The sequence below is a fragment of the Aptenodytes patagonicus genome, chromosome 27 (genome assembly GCF_965638725.1).
Source record: "Aptenodytes patagonicus chromosome 27, bAptPat1.pri.cur, whole genome shotgun sequence".
Classification (NCBI taxonomy): domain Eukaryota; kingdom Metazoa; phylum Chordata; class Aves; order Sphenisciformes; family Spheniscidae; genus Aptenodytes; species Aptenodytes patagonicus.
In genome coordinates this window covers 2,420,366-2,443,584 of record NC_134975.1, presented here as the reverse complement: position 1 = coordinate 2,443,584, position 23,219 = coordinate 2,420,366, and the positions used below count along the sequence as shown (strand labels likewise).

General features: G+C 50.1%; 1 protein-coding gene across 7 annotated transcripts in view; it reads right to left on the bottom strand.

Moving 5' to 3' along the window:
- Positions 1-23,219, bottom strand: part of LOC143171496 (spermatogenesis-associated serine-rich protein 2-like) — a 30,630-nt gene that overhangs the window by 1,112 nt on the left and 6,299 nt on the right. For 4 of the 7 annotated variants that reach the window (XM_076360512.1, XM_076360508.1, XM_076360511.1 and 1 more), the window contains exons 2-12: positions 20,687-21,011; positions 13,407-13,486; positions 13,017-13,125; positions 12,021-12,070; positions 10,592-10,850; positions 10,131-10,343; positions 8,827-8,962; positions 3,317-3,375; positions 2,493-2,602; positions 936-1,038; positions 287-495 (exon numbers count right to left, since the gene is read on the bottom strand). In XM_076360512.1, coding sequence (XP_076216627.1) covers positions 287-495; positions 936-1,038; positions 2,493-2,602; positions 3,317-3,375; positions 8,827-8,962; positions 10,131-10,343; positions 10,592-10,850; positions 12,021-12,070; positions 13,017-13,125; positions 13,407-13,486; positions 20,687-20,711 — 1,353 coding nt within the window. In that variant the 5' untranslated portion in view covers positions 20,712-21,011. Of the gene's footprint in view, positions 1-286; positions 496-935; positions 1,039-2,492; positions 2,603-3,316; positions 3,376-8,826; positions 8,963-10,130; positions 10,344-10,591; positions 10,851-12,020; positions 12,071-13,016; positions 13,126-13,406; positions 13,487-20,686; positions 21,012-22,310; positions 22,475-23,219 lie in introns of those variants that run through there. The other 3 variants (XM_076360510.1, XM_076360515.1, XM_076360513.1) reach the window with 3 other exon arrangements.

Sequence of the window (23,219 nt, the reverse complement as noted above, 5' to 3'; positions counted from 1 at the left end):
TGCCGCATCCCTACGCACCCCCCCGCCTCTTGCTCCCGGGGCAGGAGAAGTGGAAAAGCAAAACCCCCGAAAGTCTGCTCTGAAGCAGAACCGTCAAGGCGAGGCTGCGCTCTGCGGCTCTCGGGTGCCCTTGACCCTGCTGCTGCCCGGCCCTGCGCGAGTCCTGACAGCAAAGGGCACCCGGCAGGGAGGGACCCTGCCCAGGAATCGGGAGAGGAACCACAAACGCCGAGCAAGCTTCCCGCAGCGCCGTGCCGGCACCGGTGCCGTGCCAGGGCGCGGTTACCTCTCGCGAAGGCTGGGGAGGGCGGCCGGTGGCATTCCCCACGGCTGCCTCGGCTGAGGACGAGGGCTTCTTGCTCGCCGTGGTAAGGCTTGCGGCGGAGGCACACGCGGGGGTGGAGGGAGCAGAGGTCTCGCTGGGACCGCTCAGGGAGGCGGCTGCGACGGAGCTGCACCGCAGTCGGGTGGAGTAGCTGTTCTTTGGATGGGAAACTGGAAGAGAAATACCCCAAAATGGGCGTCCTGCAGATGGGACCCAGACCATTCACCCTCCGGACCCTGCCAGGCACAGCACTGCTGGGGTGGAGGCGGCTCATGGCTGGAGCCAAAGGCTCAAAGGGACAACAGAGCTTTTTCTGGCAAGATGAAGCTTCGGTTGCGTGAACAAGGGCTCGGCTAACTGGGACCAGCGCTCGACAGCGAAGGGAACGGGCACAGACCCCGCTTGCCAAGGGAGGAGCGTCGGCAGCAGCAGCAAGGGGAGGGCTGGCTCCTCTCTCCGCTGCCAAGAGGAGACAAAATGCCCAAAGCAGAACGCTCCCAGTCCCGCCGCTGTCAAAGTTTTGGGGCGCCCGTGAAGGGTTTTGGTGATGGCAGGGCCAGCGAAGGGGTGACTGACACCTCGGCTCCTCCCCGACTCCCATCCAGCTCACCTTGGCCGAACGAGGCGATGCTCTTCTTCAGCGTGTCCAGGTCGCACGTGAACCGCGCCACCCTGCCCAGGTCCTCGTCGTACTTCCGTTCGCTCACAAAGTGCTTCACAGAAAAGGCAAAACGCGCACGTTAGTTCAGTCCGCGCACGGGAACAGAAAACGGAGGTGAAAGCCTCCCGTTTCGGCCCAGGAAAAGGTATCCGCGTCGGGTGCTGCTTGAAAAAAAAAACCTCTCGGTGAGAAGGCAGACGGCCACGACGACTTATGGAAACAGAAAACCAGGGGTTTTTTTTTCAGCGCGATTTCTACCCGTACAGAAACGGCCTTCCCCAGGCTCCAGCAGCCGAGCCGTAGGTTAACTCAATCCGACAGCAGCTCCGCTCTGCCCGTCTCTGGTCTGCGAAATCAGCACAGCCCAGGTCTCTGGACGCTCACAGGGGCAACAGGTTTCGCAGCTGCACCGATCCTGCTACGGGGGTGAGCAGGTTAGTTTTCAAACTGGAGTTTAATTGATGCAACTTCGCACTGACCTCTTGTGGCAGGAGCCGGCGTGCTGGAGAGCAGGAGTGTTTTACGGAATACAAAAGTCGCAGCAGGCAGGCTCTCCCGATTTAGGGGGAGAGGCAGAGGTCAGCCTGCACCAGCGGGAGGTTTTCACAACTGCTCCGAGCACAAAGCTGCGGCCTTGCCACGTTCCCCGCACTCTGCCAGTTCACAATGGCTGAACGTTGGGCTGCACGCACCGGGGTTAATGTCTGGACGATCGGATGTTGGCTGAAGTCAGTATTTTACAAACCAAATTATTTTAAATTAGGATTCAGGACGAGGTGTCCCGTATCCCACTGCGTGGCTGCGGACGGCAGCGTGCAGAGCACTGGCGGTGAATTCGAGAACTACGGACGCAAGGAAAGACTTGCGCACAACACAAAACTGCACCCAGAAGTGCCGGAAACCCAGAAGGTTACAAAAAAGCGTACCACTGTTGAGAACTGTTAGGATTAATAGCCTTGCTTAGCCCTAGAAGCTAAAGCAGTTGAAGCCTTAGGCCGCAAGAGCTGTCCGAGAGTAAACTTTCTGATAAAACTAACGCTGCAAACACAGAACTCGCCGAATCCGGCAGATACGAGCGGAATGGAGAGGATAAGGACCAAGGAAACAATTCCAAGAGCATGAGGTAACTTCAGAAGGCGGCCAGCCCAGTGACCAAGAAACCCAGTAGGAAATCAAGAGACGAGCGACCAGAATTAAGGGGTTGGACTTGGGGATCGGGCGCTGGGTGGTACAGGTATAATTGGGGTGCGCGATCCGGGGTAGGGGTCCCTCCTCGGAGACACCCAGCTCGAGCTGCTCTGCCTGTCGGATAAATAAACCGCTTATTTACTCAGCAGACTGGCGACTCATCTTCTTCGAGCAGGAACCTAGGGCCAGGCCCTGTTGAGGTGGCACCCGCATAATTCCTACCACGGACTAGGTGGCGGCTGCGTCATTTCTGCAACACCACATTTCAGCGAGATTAGCACTCGGTTGGATTAGACAGAAGCGGAGTGAAAAGCTCACCTTTATGTCGGCTCTGAGCTCGACCAGCTGCTCCTCCGACATTCGCACTGCCACATCAGTCATCTTCTTCAGGGCTTCTGCCTTCTTCTGGCGGCTGACCAGAATTTCCACTGCAAAACAGACCACAGCTTAGGCAGCGTCGACAGCGGACCAGCCTACCCAGAGTTAAACAACCCCAGCCCCGGCACACAGCACCTTATTGGTAAACAACAGGTTCCCCCGAGTCCCCCCCCGGGCAGCTCTGTGCCAGCTGCACAGCAGCCCCGGCCGCTCCCTCCTGCGGCGATTTACATCTCCAGACACAGACTGAACCTGAGCTGTAAGCCGACTCGAGGAGGGGCACGACACGCAGCTTCGGTAGAAGCTTTGCCGCTCTCCCCAGGCTAACCGCTTCCTTGCCGCCCCCTGAACCGCGGGGCTCGGTGCTGCCGGTGCGGGCGTCCCTGCGGATCACGTCCCACCCGCGCCAGGTGAGCAGAGAAAGCCCTTTCCAGCTCGCCAGGAACGCTGAGATTTTCAGGAATGGCCTCCCGTGGAAGAGTGCCATTTCTGTCTCACCCTTTAACGAGGGCACAGAGCAACGGCCTCGAAGAGGATGGGTGCCGTCAACGGTGTCAGCAGCCAACATCCCCTAGTCACAATATATACTGTCAGCTCAAGCTATAGGGCAAGTTTTGTTTGGGTATAGAGCCACATATTTAGGAACAATGTGAACAGGAGGTAAGTCACAGAAATCTGCTTCTAGGGGGGCTTGTCTCTTCAGAGTGCAGCAACACCTACAGCTCTTCAGGTGGGCGCTTGTTGGTAGAAAGACAGAGTCTTACTTGCTTCTGCTTTCACTTTGTCCATTTCAGCCAGCAACGCCACCTCGCGATCCATAAGGCTGGGGGGAAAAAACCACAGAAAAAGGGAAGAGATTTAGTATTAAACAAAGAGGACAACGAAATCCTACTGCAAGAACAGCGGCGGGAGGGTTTCCAGGCGTGCCAGCCAGCGGGGAGAGACCGGCAGATGGCAGCAGGAACCCGCCGCGCTGCGCACCGAGCCCCGGCTTTTGTTCTGGAAGCTGAGGAGTTGTGTGCAGGTTTCGCTGGCATTAAACTTGCTCAGGCTTGGGTCAGCACGGAGCACAGTGCGGCGTTCCCGACAACCCGCTGGGTACGTGGTCACCTTACTCTGATAAAGTCGGAGCCACTTGGCAAGGGGAGAGGGAGCGGCAGCCGCGGTGTTGGGGGAAGCTGCACTCCGCTGGACTTTTCACCGAAGAAAACTAGAGCACAACGTTTAAAAGAGCCACTCAGAACACAAAACTGATGAGCAGTGGGGCAGGACGAGGAGCTGCGATAGCAGGAGCAGGACGCCGGGCATTCGGGCACCCGTCCCTTCCAAGGCAGCCTCTCAGGTGCCACATCGTGAAGCAATGCTTGACTCTTATGCCCTCATTAGCTTATTTAAGCCTACCAAATTGGCCCACCAACCCAGAAACCTGGATTCTGGTGCTCTGTGCCGCTTCTCGGGAGGCGCATACCCTGCTGATCCCCACAGGGCTGCAGGACCCACACGAGAGCACGCGCACCCTTCCACACGGTGCAGCAGGTACAAGGACAGGACCTCCTGCCGGTCGCCACCACGCAGCCGACAGGTCACCCAGAGCCACGCAGGTCCACGATCCGGGAGTCTCTTACGGCCTGAGGATTTTTTGGCCACGGAGGGAACACCTGAGTGGGTCACAGCGAAGCACCTCCACTCGCCAGGAGGCTCCAGCGTGCCTCAAGTGTGTCTGTTGCCATGAGACCGCAACTCCCCCGGGGCATCACGGCGGCAGCCTTTACGCAAGCGGAACCGCACAGCTACCGCCTGGCCAAATTTAGCAAATTCAGGCTACGGAGCACCCTCCAGCAAGGCAGAGCACCCGGGGAGCTCCGCATAAGCGCTGCTCGCAGGCCGTGCAAAGAGGGCTCTTGCCCCTGGAGATGTGCACACCGAGTAACTCGGGTTGCAACGGAAGCAGGAGGGGAAATACCAGTCCTCCCATTCTGGACAGGGGCAGGTACCGGTCGCAGCTCTGTTCTTCGCCATAAGGAATCCAGACCCTTGCAGACACCCTCCCTGCAAATGCTTCTTTTGTGCTCGCTCTAAGCTACGCCTCCAACGCCCTCAGCCTGCACCGCTGCAGCTCACCTTCGCTCAGCTGCTGCCAGCGGCCTGAACGCATTCGACAGCCTATTAATAGGGTTCATTTCAGTTTCAGCTTTCTAAATATAAAAGCAGAGTCTTCCTCCCACGTTAGCTGTATGACACTTGCAGCACAGACACTAAATGGTACTCAGAGGGGTATCGGCAGTGCGCAGGGTCAGCCCTTCAACACCGACCACACGCTTTTTTAGTGAGGAAGGTTTGCTTGAAAATGGGAAGAATATTTATTTTAGCGACCATCTGAAAGGGAAACCGCAGAGCATCTGAAACGCAAACTCAACCCACCGCTCCCGCTCCTCTGCATGTCAGAGAGGGCTGAGGCAAGATCAATTTAAACAATTCCCTCTGAACAGCAGCTTTGACATTTGGCTTCTTCTGTTGATTTATCGCTCTGTCCATCTGCCTTTTCAGGGCAGGAATTGTTTCTGCTCGTAGCACAGCAGGGGCCTGATCCAGGTCAGGCACTCTCAGCCCAACTGCACAAATACAACAACACGTGTCAAAAGCTACGCTAATAAGACTTCACCTTGTTTCTAGCCATCTCCAGAGCGGTTCAACCTGGCTCTGCAACACCGACGGGCAGGGTAAAGGGAGATAGCCCAGCTGCCTTCTGCCCAGAGCCACGTCAGCAGCAGGAATCCCCTGGAGCTCGGAGAGATACGGGTGTGAATGCGGCCTTAATGATTAATTCAAGTGCAGGAACAGCCTTGCGGCTCTCGTGCTGCAGAACTCGGTTGTGCTACACCTTACCCCAGCGCCTCCTCCCTGAACACACCGGCAACACGCCCAGCTCCTGCAGAGCCAACGCCCACTTCATATGGGCCATTCTGGGCTTTCTCCGCCAGGCTGCGGGCACACACGCACGCACCTTGGCACAGATCATAGCTTACGTCTCTTTGTAATTTCATTTACTCAGCAGAGCTCAGCTGGAGTCCTTTACCCGATTTTACAGTTGGGCTGGCTGAGGAACAGAGGTCAAGCGGCTCTGCCTGAGGTTCGCGTGATGAGCGATTCGGATCAGACCCCACTGCTCCTCCATCCTGCGCGGCTTCTCGTCAAACAAACTCACTTCCTTCTGCCGGATCCGTTCGGAAACACGCCTTCCCTTCTCGACTGCTGTCCTGGGACAAGATCCCAGGCAGGACGGAGAGCGCGTCTGCCCCTGCCAGAAGGACTGGGCTTTAAGAAGGGACATTTAAGAAGCGCACAAGGAAGAAAAAGGGGAAGCGGATAAACCGATAACTGCTGAAGATGAAATAATGCTGAATACTTGGTTGCGACCCAACCATTAGAAGCAATGCTCTCAGCTGCAAGCCAGCTCGGTCGAGCAGCGCCTGCGAGACGATGTCTGTTCGCGAAAGACAACAGCTGTTTGCACAAGCACGCCAAGGGTTTCGGGGGTCAGTTTTCCTTGGGGCTGAAACGCAGCGACCTCAAAGACTGACTGCAATCGAAGGTGGCTGGAAGCACGCCTGGCAGCTCTGCCACGAGGAAGCAAGGGCGACCCGCAGCACGAGGCACGCGGCCATGACCTCAGCAGCGAGAAACCTCAAACCCTGCCCCACACCCAACCTCAGCACGCGGCGCTGAAGTTGAACTTACCCGCACCACTCACAAAGGCTCGGGGGGGGGGGGGGGGGGTTCCCCAATGTGCTATTTTCCCTGTCAGCGGATAGCAAAATAGTCAGGAAATAAGGACTACGAGGATTCTTTAGTTCAGGCTACCCAATCATCTCCAGCCCGGAGGAGCAAATCCTCTCAAAATAGGAAGCCAAAGCAGCTACTGCTACATCTGCTACTCAAACAGGATGGATTTCAGAGATTGAGATAGGCACGACCCCAACATTAGAGTCTCCTTCTTCACCCTCACCTACCTACAGACCACAGGTCTAATACAAGCACGTTGTCTAGCCAGAGAAGATGAAGGTCGAGAACTCTAGGAAGCCTCACTGGTTAAAAGGACATCCCTGACAGGCAGAAGTTAAACCAGTCCAAGCTTTGCTACTTAAATATCCTGTGTCAGTTGAACAAACCTGCTTTTAAACCAGGTTTTCCTTTGGTAGAAAGCCAGCTGGAGAGGCAATTCAGCAAGAGGATCCTGCCTTGTGCCGTAGGATTTAAAAATACACTGATTATTCTCTGGGTCACGAAGGGACTTGGAAAAACAAAACAACAACAGAAAAAAACGTGAAGGTACAATTTACACCTCAGCTCACCGGCAACCGCATCACTTCTGGGAAAAGGAAAGTGAATCTCCTTCTGCGGAGCCGAACGGCCCCGGCTGCAGAGTCGCCGCTTATCAATTGCACGGACCTGGCATCCTGCTGGGCAGCTCCTTCCCTTGACATTTGTCGAAGGAGGTTCCCGGTGGCCCCGTTCCAGGCGGCCCCGTTCCAGGCAGGCGCTCGCCTCCCCGCTCACGGAACCGCACATCCTGCTTCACCCGCTGCCGGCTCGGCTTATCGGAGCAATGCTGCGGGACTGGACTTGAGTCTTTGACCCTCCCGAACATGACGCAAGTGTTTTATAGATGGTAACGTAAGTCGAAGGGCGAGGAATTACTTATACGGAGCCAGACACGTTAGCCAAAAGAATGACATTTTCCATGCCAGGGAGAGGTTTTTTTACAGGTGTTGTAACTGCATAGAGAGGCAGACAAAAAACTTAACAACAAAAACCCACTGCGTACAGTGATAATACTGCATCAGTATTGACTCAGTAGACAAAGCCACTAACAACAAAGTAAGAAATAATATTCATAAAAACGAACTTGAGTTAGGGCTACAAATCCCTCAGCTATTGATAAGGTAAATCCCCTTACATCGCAGCTTTTCCAAAAGGCGGGAGGTGCTGGGAGCTCCACGTCCAGCTTCGGCTTGGAGACCACAGCTCTTAGCACGAAAACGCAGCTCAGGGCACACGGACACCTTTAACCTTACCCCTCCAGTTTGGTCTAGTCTCCTCAGGTAAGTTTAAAAGTCATCTGTAAACATTTTTGTCAGTATTTTTAGCACAGGCTGAATTTAAATACAGGACAGCATTCCACTTACTTCAGGAGAGCACTTCCTGGTGGCAAAGTTCAACGCAAGTACGAGCACAAGAAAAAAGTCCACACTGAACAACTAAATCTGCTAAAAGGCTTCAGAATACAGCTCTCCGCATCACTGCCGCTAAATACGCTTGCCTTTGAGGCCACATACAGTTTTCAGACATAGACAGCTTTTGACACAGATTTGCACGTCTGCCAAGTATCTACTTTAATCCTTCAATGCGATAGCAGCATTTTAGTTACTTGTCAAATGTTACTCACTTCAGGCAAGGAGAACTCTCTGTGCAGTTTCTTATGAACATTTCTTTACCAAAACAATCATATTTGTATAACCAAGAAGAACAATTTCTCACTAATGGCTTCAATCAGCCAAGACAGCGGGTATATCTGACGTTAGGCCTTTCGGAATATCATCTTAAAGCACTTAGCCAAACCAATAAAGATGTTCATTAAAAAAAAGACCCGATTACAGCCGTAGGGAACATCATGCACAGTATTAAAAGCTTGGCTTAAAACAGGGGAAGCAATGCTGCACAGGATGATCTTTGATGTGTATCTATACCTTCAAAAGGACCCCTCTCTTCCATGTTATATTCAACCAGAATTTGAAGATTTCACATACGGATGTTTGTTTCTAAAAGAGACACACTACTGCACCCCGAGCTCCCCACAGTTCTCCTTCCAGCACAGCTAATAGTAGCACCTAACTGACAGTATGCTCGTATCGTCTGCGTCTAAAACGACTTTATGATGGTCAGGACAACTGTCTTGTACCGCCACGGAGCCACAGTTCATCGAAGACCCTGACGGACACACCAAAGCCTTGAACAGCCTATTAACATCCCACCGCACGCGTGGGACGACAGCTCGAACGCAGGCCTTGCAAAGCCGCCCACGAAGGCGGCTTCTAAAAAACTCCAGAGTGCGGAGTTCTTTACGACACGCTGACCTCCCAGACGCTGAAGAACAGTGCTTGGGCGGTAGGGCAAAGACAAGCAAGTCATTAACCCGACTGGAAAGCCGAAGTCTTACTCCACATGTATTGGTCTTAAGCCTTAACACCTGGATCTGTCCCTACATTTAACTTACCTGCTCTGCAGTTCAGCAAAGACCTGCTTCATCTTCTTAATGGAAGCATCCATTTCCTCCTTCACCACAACCCGGTACCGAGCCAGTGAAACGGTGCAGCGCTGGAGATCCTTCACTGATTTTTCAATATTAGAACCTACCAAGAGACAGAGTGAACTCAAACAGCCATGTCAATCACACTGCTAAATCCTCCCAGCAGGGATATATCTAAAGATGACTTTCCCCTCTTATTTTAAAACTATACACTGCTTGGTTTTAAATTTTTCTTTCCCTTCCCCATTAAAAAGGCACTAGGTTCAGCAGGGACAGTTTGAGAGGTTTTCTTACTGGGGAAGGTTTTCCCAAGGCTTGTAGAACTTCCTTCTACGGGCACTGATGTCCCTCCACATTTTCAAATACACGAGAGAAATCAAACGCATCTCTGAGTTGCTTTTGTGCTAGGGACTGAGACAAGTGAAATGCGTTCTGCTCCAAAGACCAACACACCATACCGCTAAATAATACGAAATGACTGTTTGCCTGGGGAAGGGAATTATCTCGGAAACTAAAATTAAGGCTATTTTCCTCAAATCAGGAGCTGAAAGGATTGCTTATGGCTGCCGAGGTTAGTCCCTGTGTCTCAGCTCACCAGCAGGGTACATCACCTTGCCCACGCTCTCTGGAGCTTGCTGGAGTGCAGTTGCCCCCCGCCAAGCTACATTAACACTGCTCGTTACAGCTTTCCCACGCAGCAAGGAGGTGAACTACCACCACCTCATCTCCCTAAGCTAAGTACAATAACCGTGATCACAATCGGGGTCTCTGAGGTCCCTCCTGTCCCCACTTGTTATCGTAAGAACTCAGCTGTGGAGAAAGCACACGGAAGAGGGGAAGAAAAAAAAAATCCAGTAGAAGGAGGCTGTCACTTCTTGTAACAGGGCTGGTCCGAACTTCTGGCCTTTGGACAAATTCTCACAAAAGATGAGAAACAACCTAAAGGCTCTGTGATGGAGCACACAGAAGAATGGGCTAAACGTATGCAGCGAGACTGGCTGCTTCCTCCCCTGCTTCTCACACGTATGGGTTTGCCGCTCCAGGCACTACATCTAAACTGCTGTCAAGATTCCTGCTGTGCATAGGGAAGAGGAGGAGCGGAGTGCAAGTTACTGGCCAGATAATAAGAAGTATGTTAGCTCACATTAAAATCAAAGTCCAGTACGCCTCACCACCGTGTCTGTCAGTGACAGTGCAGAAGAGGCGGTGAGAATTTGACCAGCAGCAACCTGCTCCGACATCGGAGAGCGTGCAGACCCTCAGGGCCTTACCTAGCTTCTTGTTTGCAGGTGAAACTGGAACATCTTCCAGCCGCATTACAGACAGGGACGCAGGAGTTGAATTGCTCGCTGTTGATCTGGACAGAGACCTGCTAGCACTCCTCTGCTCAGGCCGCTGTCTAAGAGACGAAGGGCTCTGGGAAGGATGCATGATGAGCGATTTTGTGTCAAAGTCTGCTATTCCATTCTCTAGTTCAGGCACTGCTGTAGAAAAGCACACTCGTTTAAAGGGGAACGTGAAGAGGACAGCAGAACACTGACCGCCTCTTTACCACAACAAGCAAAAAAATCAGAAAAATCAAGGTGAGCTGCTCTTTCCTGAAGAGCCATCCAAACAAATCAGTATTCAAAGCTGACCCAAAACAAAGAAGGAACACGAAAGAGCAGGAGGCAGCTCCTCTGCTTTTTAAACACTCGGTGCCCATCTCCTGCGCTACTTTATAGAGACTAACCTGTTCTATCAGGCATGTCTGGTGCAGCAGACTCGCAATCCTCCAGCTCTCTGGCATCAATTGAAAGTGCATCCAAACCTTCGCTGAGCGAGTCCACAGACTCCGTGTCGTGGGCACAGCCGTTGACATGGAAACCGTTAATTCCACCCTTCTCCGAGTTTGCCGACTGCTCCTCTTCAGTGGACACCAATTTACCGGGGTCTGGGAGGCCGGGGCTCGATTCAGCTTGCTGTTTCGGTTTGGTTTTCTTCTTCTTGTTCTAAGGATTAGGTATCCACATTACAAAGGGGGGAAAAAAAAAAAAACCCGTTAAGCTTAATTCCTGAAGGGAAAATTAAGCTTATGCTTACTGGCTGAAAGTAGCTGAATTAAATGCTTTTTCAGGCAGCCTGGCTGTTGATCCTATTAACAGTAGGAGGGATTTAGTCAACAATGAGGACAGATATAGTGGCATTAATGAGGCGCGAATACATTATCCTCTCCGATGGTGTGCCAACAAGAGCAATGCACTGGTTATCAGATGAAGGCTGCATAACTGATAGGAAACAGCGGAGAGGTTTGTGGCTGTAACCCACAGCACCAGCCAGGTTGCTTCTGTGGGTGCTCACTGGCAAGGTGCAGCTTCCAGGGTGCTCTGCTAGACCTCGCTCTGATAAAACTTCCCTCATTTCCCAGCACAGGGCTATTCAGTCACATTTTTTTCCCCCCTCTCCATTTCACGCTGGTGCTTTTCACGTATTCAGAGGAGTCCTTTTGAATAATTATGATTTTATTCTTGTCCTGGTGGATTTAGATATTATAATATCAAGTAGTGAAACTTTGCAAATCTTTATTTAACCCTTTCACAGAGGTCTGAGCAAAGAGCTAGGCAAAACACTCGAGAAAGCTTACGTGACAAAGAAATATATTTCCACAGAGCTCAGCATTAAAACGCAACTGTTCAGCTCCAAAGGTTACCGATGAAAAATGGAACAGCATGACTATCTGAACAGTGAATTACAGAGCTCCGTTGAAATAAATGGACCTGATAAAGATTTACTTCAGCGTGGGGCTGTGTGTGCGGATTAGGGGTCCTGTAGAGGGTCAGCAGAATAAAAGCGACTGCAAGGACAGAAAGTCCAGAACCTTTTTTTTCAGATGCTACATTTGACACAACGTGTCTGACAACTAAATGAAATGCAGATGTGGCGAGAAGATGATGTTTACAACTTGCACTGAAGCTACCATGTAAATCCTTGCCCTGAACAGCGAGGCACCTGATAACCTAGTGATTATCTCCGTGCATCAGTTCTGCTAACGTCAATATACACGTTTGCTCTTTGGTTTCTTTTCCCATCTGAATCACGAGGAATGCCTACTGTTCTCTCTAGTCTAAATCCTCAAAATAAAAAGATAAATGCCTTAGCAAAGTATATTTAAAAAGCGTTACCTTTTTTTTGCCTGTTACAGTCCATTCTTTCAGTACTTCACTGGCATTACCTGAAATGAAATGCAGCGATGAGCAGTGGACTGGCATCCACTCCAATTCTTTCCCGGTCACGTGGAAGTGCCTCCATACCTGGAGCCAGCTGTCACACTTCCCGCAGCTAAGTTTCAGTTCTCTCAGTTGATGTAATAAAAGGATCGATTTCGTTTTTGCTTTGGGAGCACACTGCTGAACGGGACTACTCCCTTACACCACAGTGCCAGCTCTTTCCAGGAAAACAAAAACAAACAAACAAAAAAATCTTCTCTTTGGCTCTGTCATACTAAAGGTTTAGGTACTTGGAACCCTGCTGGAGCATGTTCTGAACTCAAAGGTTGCGTTCAGGTCAGATGTCTGCTGGCCTTCTCTCCCCAGAGGCACTGACTGTGTCAGGATGCCCACAGTCTGAGGAATAGCTGTCATACCTTCTGTAGGCCAGAGGCAGAGCGCAGTTGTCAGTGATGGCCGGCATGGAAATAAGAGCTGCAAAGCGACAGGCACTGTCACCAGGAACAGCCTGTTTCTCCAAGGTCAGAAAATCCACCTAATGCAGCATGCCAGCCAGACCCAAGAGAAGATTTTTGAGCCAGGTTTCAAAGTACAAACAGCAACCATCGAAGCTGAAGACATTCCCATTCTGTACACATGAACAAGAGTTTCTGTAATTAAGTATCAACCCCCTTTTAGGTAAAGAGCTATCAAATGCTTATCTCTGCCTTGACCCCTAGTTGAACAAACACCAACTAAAACTTGGGAAGAGGATCACCCGTTCGTTATCTCTGTGGATGGAGTCTGCACTTGGATGTGGTGAGAAGCTACATGAGCTTCTGCCACCTGGCGTACCTCCTGCACACAGCCCTTTCTGCACAAAGGCTATTGCTGCTTCTGAAGTAGGTCCATAAAGACGGTACCTGCGAGTTACGAAGCCACAAACCCCGCCAAGAAACCAGCCGCAGTTACCTTCCATAAATGCTTGCACTGTTTTGTCCACACAGTTGTCAAAATGCTGCAGCACAAGGACAATCTCATTGTTGCTCCTGTTGGGGACTATCGCACGCACCGCGCTGATCTAGAGGGAAGAAAACAGGGTAACATGTAAACCATTTGCTTTATCCCACACGGAGCCTACAGCAACCCTTCTGCGAGCAGTCTAAAAACCGTAAACGATGACTTCCTTATAAAACTTTAATGCGCCAGGACGATTTAGCCTGAATAAAATTTTGCTTTTGACAGAGCTGCAGTTAGCTCCCAGACAGAAACATATTTCATCTCAGAGAGGAGATGAAGATACAGCGCTCAGGAGCTCTTCCACGGCACGTGGTGAGTTAAAGTCTCAGAAGACACATTTACCTTCTCCTTCATGTTTTCAAAGGTTCCTCCTTGGGCCATCACAGTATTGGATTGCACATCAAAAATAAACCCAGACGGATCTGTGAAGACAAAGGAGAGGGAAGCTCTCTTCTGAACAACAGGCACCGAGAGACATTTAGAAAGATACGAAGCAAGAGGTCAGCGCCGACTTGTTACTTTGCCAAGGAGAAAATTGAAATCCTACACACGTATGGCGTTCGCTGGCTAATTCTGCCATATGGTTAGCAGAGGGTTGTTAGCTGCTGAGAGATATTCCAGCCTTGTTTAAGAACCCGATTCTGTTTAGCCAGGTAACCCCAGTTGAATCTGCTTTGCCAACGCCCCCCACGGAACTCAAGAAGCCGATTCACTCCTCAGCTCTGGGTCAGTTTAAAAAAAAACAACCACGGATCAAAACCACAAGCCAAAAAAACCACCAGCCCCAACAGGGCTGGTGCGAAACAGAAGATCGCTGAAGCAGACCAGACCAGTACCGCTCCTCCGTTTCCATACTAATCTTTTACTGAGCCCAGCAATAAAGAGTTAACAAAAGCGCTAGAGCCTTCGAGCAGTGTGGTTACCAATTTCCTCCACCTGGAGATACAAATGGCAAGCAGACTGATAAATGGGTTTGAAGATCCAGCAGCTTGTGTTCCCTGCCAGCTATAATCTCCAAGGTAATGCTTATATGTTCCAAAAGAGACCCATAATTGAGACAGTCATCACCAACAGGTTTGCTCCCTGCCAGCGAGCAAAGGTCACATAAATCTGCAGGCCCCACCATTTCACCGAGAGATCCTGCCTGGTATCACAAATTTGCACTCGGTTTTTCTGCCAAGGGTCTGAGCAGGCTAAATTTCAGGTTTGCTAAAGAAAAGGGATATAGCTGTTCATAGACGCGGTTTACTATGACAGAACGTACTTCAAACCGGTGTTTTAGCCGCATTTGGTCTCGGGAAGAACACGTGCCCCTGGGCAGGGGCCAACGGCAGGACCCCAGAGGTTTTAAGCACTCCTATTCTGCGTCACCCACCCCTTTCCAGGGAGTTGACACGCATGCACAAAGCCACGAGCGGATTTCCTAGGAGGGCATTTGCTTGCGTGTGCTTTGACGCCTCGAGCCCTGCCCGGGGTCAGGGAAGTGCAAGACCACTGGTGGGTTTCTACAGCTGCCGCTGGCCGGTGGCTTTGGGGACTGCCTGGGGGAAGGGACGCTTTCAGCAGGCCAGGGTGCTCTGCGGGAACGCTCGCTCGGTCACTGCCCTTCCTGCTTTAGCTCAGCTGATATTCCAAGCTGCTGATTCATGTTCTTTCCCTCACCTCCTCTAAATAACTCGTACGTGATTTTGAGACACACCATTGACTTCCGCGGTTCCCAGACATTGATGTAGCATTTAAACTGAGATGCCTCCAAATACAGTGACAGAATTGTGAACATGATGGAAAGGTCAGCCTCTTATTAAGGCTACAGATGAACGGTTAAATTCTTCCTCATGCTGTCCTTACCCATTTCAGCCCCATGAGCAAGATTTTCTCAAGTTTCCCAAGCTCACAGAAGTTCAAGTTACCAACTTTCTAGTCCTTAATCTTGTAAATGGCTTTCAGACTCCCATCACCGAGTGAGAATTAGCAATCTTTTCTCAAAATCTTCATTGCAGAGCAGCCACCAAGGACCCAAGTGCCAGGAAAGATGAAGTTCAGCTCCCCCATGCAGTGCATTTTCAGCTACTCAGTCCCATCCCTCTCCCACATCTCTGTTTGTGCTTGGTCTTACAGGGGACCGAGCTTGTCGGCACCTCGCTCCGGGCCGCTTCTCCAGCTTCCAGTCGCTTCGCTACGGCCCAAGTCCTGCTGGTCTTAAAATGTTTATCATGCAAAAATTATGCAACGGAGACTACGCTGTATACATTTGATATTGCCCTTGAGCACTCCCAGGCATCATTAAAAGGGCTGCTGGCACTCAGGTCTCTTGTGACAGTGGGTATTTGCAAGAAGGGACAGAATTTAAAACGCTGACGCCTGCGTGGACAGAAGTCTGGCGGCCACCAGTGACTTCAGGATTTTGGAATTAACATCCTTGTGAGAAAGGAAAGCTCCTTCCCAAAGCCGGGGCTCAGACTATGCATGTCATGTCTGACATGACAAGTCAGACACTCAGACTGATCTCTGCTGCATTAAAACATACACCATGCAGTGCTACCCTGTTGATTTGATGTGATAAACCCCAGAGACGACGCCAACGGCCTTAATTGCTTCTCTGTTCACAACTGCATCCTCCAGCAAAATGAGGTGGTGAGAAATCATTCATCCTAAATCATTTACTTTTGTGTTTCAGTGCTATTTATTGGACTAATAACACAGGATCTCTTAAATAGAAACACTAACGATGCCAGGAAGAATCCACCCTACCAAATACCAATCTGCTCCTCTCCTAACTCCGCTAATTAGTCCTTTCTGTAGGAAACACATGCAAGATCACAGACCTAACAAATGCCTGCTCTGCTTCCTGGGACACACGAGATGAAACAACTTCACAGCTGACGCCTCGAGGAAGTCAAAACAGGGGCCGCTATTTCCCCCTCAAGCCCCCAGGTCAAGCCGAGCTGAGTCCTGGCTCACTTTTGAGCCACGGCAGGCAGTCATTTCATAAGGAGACACAGAAAAGAAAGAAAAGCACCAGCCCGACAGCTGCGCAGACTTTGTCCCAACCGGCGTCACAGAGCACACTTTACGAAAGCGCACAGCGAGATTAACGCGTACGCACTTAGCTCCTCCGAACCCGTCCAGCACTTCATCCCCACCACACCCGTGCCAGCTCATGGAAAGTTTGCACAGTAAAATAGCGTACGAAACTTAAAAAAAAAAAAAAAATCCTGCTCCAAACGCCAGGTCCACCCTCCTGCCCCAGCCAGGACGCTCGCAGGCAGACGGCTTTGGGGGACTGGACAGCATATACACTTAAAAGTGCCATGCAATCAAGATTCAGTTAAACCGTGAAACATTTATAGACTCTGTGGCTTTTCAGGTCAACGGTAACCGCGCCGGCTCTCCCAGGGATAGCGCGAGAGACCTCGGCTAATGTGAAATAAAAAGCTCTGGAAGAAATGGCACCTCCCTTCCCCAAAATACATTAAGATATCTGAGCGGGTCTGTTGGGTTACTAAGCCGTACTCGCTCAATTTCTGTCCCTGCTTGCTGCCTGGGCGCATTCGAAGTCGGGGCTTGGTACCTCAATCAGCTGTTGTGGAAACTATTTTAATGCCCCAAGGACAGCCCCGTGATATTCCTGCAGCGCACAGCCAGCCCACGGAGGTGGCAGCTGCACTTCAGAGCCCTGTCTCAACGAGAAACGCCACCTTCTTGCTTATTTTCTCAAACGGATTTCAAGGGGCCAAGCATGCAACACGGCCTTCTCGGTCCAAACCCGACACAGGGAAGCGATCGGTTCACCGGGGTGTAATCACGAAAAAACCTGCTGTGCTTCAGAGAGAATATGGCTACGCAGGCAAGAGATGGACTCGCGATTCAAAGGATTCATTCTGAGGTGAGCAAATTAAACCTTCCAGACATCCCATCTCAGAAGCATCTGATCAGCTGGATGGCTGCTGGATGGCAGCGGAAGAGTTAGCCCTTGTATTAACGCAGGCCACCTTCCCAATATAAGGCCATATTCATCTAAGGGCTTGGAAGAGGGGGGAAAAAAAAAATAAATTAAATATGGAATAAAAATTAACTTCTTGCAAATCAACTAAAATATGCCCAAAGTTACGCTGCTAAAACGGGGTATTTCTGCCCGACACAAAAAGCGGGTATTTTTGCCACAAAGGCAGGGACTCGTACGGACGCAGCTCTCCTGAGCACCGTCCTGCTTCCCGGGGCCAGGGGAAGCACTTGGAGGGCAGCTCTAACTGCCCCCGCGGTGTCACCGACCTGGTCTAGCCGAGGCAGGCACGCTGCCCTTTCCCGGCCACCGCTGCCGTTTTAACCTGCGCTCCGCCTTCTGCTTTGGACACGCAAGCAGCGAAGCAAGGCAGTCAGCTTTCAGTGGAGCTAAGGCAGCGAAGCCAAACAGAGAGCCGTTAAGGTAATTCAAACTGCAGGACACTGTCTTCCCCCTCACATCTAATTTCCATCTACACATAAAAAATGAAAAATTAAATTAAACCTGCGCATTTCCAGAGCGTCACGCTCAGCAGAGTGATGCGGCTGAAGTTCCCATGGATTCCTGACATCACCTGCGTCCTCGTACCGCACCCGAGCTCGCTCACAAGCCAGGACCCGATTTATCAGGTTACAGAACGCACGCTCAATATTCGCCTTTGTGCATTTTCAACACAACTCACAGCAGGTGCTGCCTCACAGAGTAACTCCACAATCTCCCGGTTTGCCGATTCTACCAGAAGTTATCCAGACACAGACTGAGCAAATCGCTCACGACCACCCCAGTCAGCAAAGCCCGGTTTCTGCAGAGCCGTATCTTCTGCTTGATTGATGCGTCGTTAAACAAAGCGCGAGCTTAAAATGAAATTTCTCCCACGTTTGGGGTTTTTGTGAAGGCTCTGGTGTGCAGGCTCCCTGCTGCTTAACACCGCTCGAGCTGAAACCCTCCCTTCCCAGCGACCGATACCAAAGGCCTTTCGCCTTTACCAAATTCACGTAGGACAGTCTTCCATCAATTGAAATGGCTCCCTGATGCATCCAGATGAATAGGAACCCGAGTGCTGCTTTATTCGGGAACCCGGCATGCCTAAAACCGCGGCTGATGTCCGATGGAAAGAAGATTTACGTGATTGCTTTCTATCCTGGGGTCACCAGTCATTCCTGAGCCTGGTGGCTGCTTTCTCTCAAATCAATTAATCGAGTCAGAAGGGGGGATGAGAGGGAGTGCACACGCTTCGTGTTGGGGGAAAAACGGAAGCACTAAGAATCCAAGATCACTTCAGACAGCAGCAAACCAACAAGCCTACTAGACTCTGGGGGAGTATTCATTTAGAGATCCGGCATCACTGAGACCACCTTTCCTTCGCGTTTCTAAATTACCCCTTATAGAATATCCTAAAGCTGAAATGAGCCAGCCAGTATAACCCAGACATGGACCTACATGGGGATGCACGCATTCGGATTCTGAATGGGGATAATTACCTGACTGGTTTAGAGACGGAGTGGTTTTCTCCTCAGCATAGATCTTTTGAGTAAAGAGTTATTTACAGCCAGTAATATCCAGGAGTAGAACATGATTCTGTACCCAAACTTTGCATATACATTTTCGCAAGACTTAAAAATACCCTTGAATAGCTCAGATGTTCACTCTGTTCTGTGGCACTTCTTAGAAGACGAAACAGGTGGGCTTCTGATTCGGTTTCAAAACTGCTGCGTTATTAAAAATAGGTCTGTCTCGTTCCCTACGTCTCAACACTTCTCACCAGCCCTTTGTTACGCTGCAAAGGGGTTTCGTTTTGCTTTCAGAAAGAAAGAGAAACCGGAAAGACATTCCGTACCTGGCCAAGGTACACTCCTTTACAGAGGACTGGAAAATATTTGTTGACTGCATTAACATTCTAGAGCAGCAGAAAAGTAGTAATTGAAAATTCAATCACAGTACAAACAGGACAGGGCACAGCCAGAAGAGCCTGCAGCTTTAACTCTCACCTTCCCTTACGTCCACATTGCCACTGCAACGCGGACTGGAGATGAGCCTGCTTAACAAAGCAGGGCGTATTTTGTATCCCCGGCGGCGGAGCGAGCTAAAGCCTACTCTGCATTCCTGCTCGGTGTCAAATATTTATGTCCAAGATCCCTTTCCTTTTCTTTCGGAACCCAATACATGCCAGCGCTTCCCAGCGGGTTCTCTCTGTGACACACTCTGCCGAACAACACCGAGAGCAGCAATTGTGCCGGCTTTCTCCTTCGGCCGGGGATTTGCCAACCCCCCAAATTCCCTCGGAGTAACAGCTTCCCATGTTTTCCCCCAGTTGTCTCCTACAGGTTTCTCTCGCTGTTCCCCTACTTAGACCCGTTAATTCTCTTCTGCTGTTTCAAGGTGTTTTTCTCTCCACATGTACTCAGCAACAACAATTGCTGGGCTCCGTTTCCAGCACCAGAGAGAAGTCAATTTCTTAATGACTCGTACTGAGGCTTCCAAGAGCACAGATACAAATACAGCGTTTTAAAAATCACTCAAAAATTATCCTATACGATAATTTCCATAACTGTTACTAATTGCTTTGAATCATGTATGGCTCTAGCTGTCAAAGGACGGCTGGGCTCCTCAGGTAGACACTGTTTCTATGCCAAAGCTGCTAGTAAAGAAAAAATCTGCAGAGAACAAAAGCTCTTCTCTTGAGGTAGAGGACATGAATTGTCAAACCCATTCGCCTTAAATTATTAATTAGTAGTCAGTTCAAATAAAGAGAGAACCGTAACCCTCAACCCCCCTCTCCCCCCACCACACGCACACTTTGGAATTAATGTTTCACACGCGACAAATAAGATCCCTCACTGAAATAAGCTGCTTGACGCCAGAACAGCTTTGCCGCTTAACACACGACGGCAGAAAAAGGGAAACCAGCCTGTGTATTTGAAGACAAAGCTTCTCGCAAACTTGCTCGTTACCCTTCTGTACCTATCTCGAAGGAAAAAGATTTACATAGGTCTAGTTTGAATCGCATCCCCCGGAGGCGAGGACCTGAGCTGAGCTATCCCACCTCGATTCGATGGCTTGTTTCCTAACGGGATTCCCGGCAAGCAGCTGCCACAGACAGCACAAACAGAAGCCTGCCCCGAAACCCCGGCGTCCACGGGGCACTCCGAGAGGGTGGACGAGGGCTGCCTCGGGAGCAAGACTAAGTTTTGGTAGAGTTAATTCCATCAGAGACCCAGACACCACCAAAATTCATCCTGGCCGTACCCAGAGAGGGGAAGTCGTGAACCAACTGGGGACCCCAGTAAAATAAAAGAGTTTGGCTCCGTAACTCTTCAACTGCTAAACAGTATTTTTTTCTCCTGTTGTCTGACTGTGAAAGTGATGCAATATTAATGTTATACAGGAACTCGTGAAGTCACAACTGTCCAGCTGGACAACTGAAATGCTACTAAAAATGTCACAAAACCCAACAGGTTATACGATGTCACTAAGACAGTGACAATAAGCTGTCAAGTGACATCAGCAGCCTTGAAAGGAGTACAGCGTAAAGCAGTTAACCCCTTTCCTAACCGGTAACTTTGGAATCGATAGTGGTGTTTATTGGCAGTTGATTGTATCACATTCACATGCATCTTACCTTTTGTATTTTGCTTTTTAGACATCTCAGCGTGTTTGCTCTAACGTCCAGCTATACAGGAAGGGGGGTGGGGTGGGGGGAAGAGAGAGTCCTCGCCCTTGAGCAACGTAGCTGGCAGTTGCAATTCACACGCCGCCTTGTATCAATGCGGGAAACGGCAGATATCTGGTTTGGGATGGCAAAATCCCAGCTGCGAGGGCAAACGGGGTCTGGAGTTGTCAGAAATCTGCTGACAGGCCAGCAGAGCACTGCAGCTCCTTCCTCCGAAAAGCAACTTCTTGTCACGAAGCCTGACTGCAGCAGTTGGTATCGGTCTTCTCAGGTTCTGAAAAAGAAAGAAGGGGGGGAAAAAAAAAAAAAAGGAAATAAGAAAATTGCCACTGTACTAGCCAAGGCATACCTTGAGTCTCACAGCTTGTCAGAGCCGTTTTGCTCGTGCTTTTTAAGAGTAAAATTTGTCTTTTGTTTAAAGGCGTGGTGAAACAACTAGCCAGAAAAAAAGCAACATTAAATATAAAGCAACAAGATCCCTACAGTCTTGGTACAGTTTCAACAGGCTGAATTCAAAGCTACGGTAAGACACTGCCACTTAAGCATGCAAGCAGTAGAACCAGGGAGGTTTAGAACCCATCATAAAAAAACACATTTACACAAATGCCAGCATTTACGGACGTAAGAGCCATCAGACAACGTGGACCGAGAGCGTGGTTCCTACACTCGGTGACAACACTCATGACGGCGCGAACTCTTATATCTCTCTCGTGCGTTAATGCAGCCAGCATCCCAGGGAAGGCAAAATTCACGTTGCTGCCAGCGCCCGAAAGCACGCGAATTTTAAACGCTTCCTCTGCTTATTTCAACAGAGCACGAAACACAAGCCTCCCCCACCCAGGCGGTGCAGGGGCAGCTCCGCGTGGCATTACATACGCGCGTTTTCCTTCTGCTCCCGGCGCTCCTGATTTAAGGAGCCAGCGAAAGCAGGGGCGGCAGGCACCGCATCAAGTGCGATGACAGGTTAAACAAAGAACAACAGGATACACAAGGTAAGGAAACAATAGAGACCTCTTGGCCACGGCAAACCCGCCTAACCCCAAGGAAGGATCCGGCCCCCATGACAAAACCTCAAAGCCGTCTTCACAATGGAGCAGGGAAACACACAAAAATTGCCGTTTCAATATGTAAAACGCGGGTAACTGAAGACGCAAAATATTTCAGCAAACATCAGGAGACCTGGTGCATTTTAGCAAAACCCACACGCTCGTGAAAATGAAATGACAGCATCGAGAAACACACATCTAATTTGCTCCAGAAATAATTAGAAGTTCAACTCCCGTCCACCCCGACGATCAGGATTATTTTTTAGGGATACACTTTACAAGTCTGAGGAATGTAGCAACGCTCCTGCAACACACGAACCGGCGAGACTGCCCCAGGGTTCATCCACAGGGTCCTAATGAGCCTATTTTGATTTAAAAATAGACATTTCCTACCATTAGAATCTTCCTTCACTAGCTACACGGGAGTTCAAAACTTATTTCTAACCAGTGACCCTAGCAATCTAAATCTGAGACAAAGTAAACGCTCGCTGTCAGCGCAAAAAAGACTGTGCAAAAGAATTTTTTACCTGCAAACAGAGTCCCAAACCGAGAGGTGGTTACAAACTCCTGCCCCGCCGCCTTCCGCTCTCGGAATTAAACGCCTTCGTTCGTTTTGATGCCTCGAGGCACTAAATAACACCTCGTAAAAATTGTGGCATTTGAAACTCCGCTCAAAAATACAGAAGCTGGAGAATTTAGCAAAGGATTAGGCTGCCGTATCGGGACGTGAGCGGCCCCTGAGCTCGACGCCTGGAAACTGCCGGCAGGTCGAGCTCTGCCGGCTGTGCTAGCGTGCCCGATGTGCTTTGGTTTGCACAATTACACCCAAGTTTCACTTCCCTGCCTGACTGATTTGTGTCCACGACCAGGAAACGCACTGCAGGCAGCGCAGCCATCCAGCTGCCGGGAACCTCCGGTACCTCCTGTGATTTTAAGATAACGTCAGGTTGCGGAGAAGGAAAGTGCTCACGCACTGACCTATGATACCAGAGCTAAATGCCTTCAGTACATATTGCCCAGAGTTTTAAAAACAAACAAACAAAAAAAGGACAAACCCACAACTGTGCTTTACAGTCGTCTTTATAATTTCATTTTTTAAATAAAGACGAGCACGCTTTAATCCAGAGGGAGTGCGGAAATACACAGGTACTGACAAAAAGCGTGTAACGTCACGCTTGAGAGTACTTTACGTGAACTCCCTCAAGTCGTCTCAAACTTAATTCATGAAACAAAGGAACGTTTAAAAACTGCCTCTGTGTGTACATCCCCGAAAAGCAAATAACTGCAAGAACACTTCATTCAGACAAAGTCTAGAAACAAGCTGTAAAAAATAAAAGTTGCCAGTAAAGAAGTTATCAGGAAATCCCCCCCAAAAAACCAACCCACTACACCTTATCACCCAAGAAACAGACTTTTACCCACTTCAAAGGAGAAAA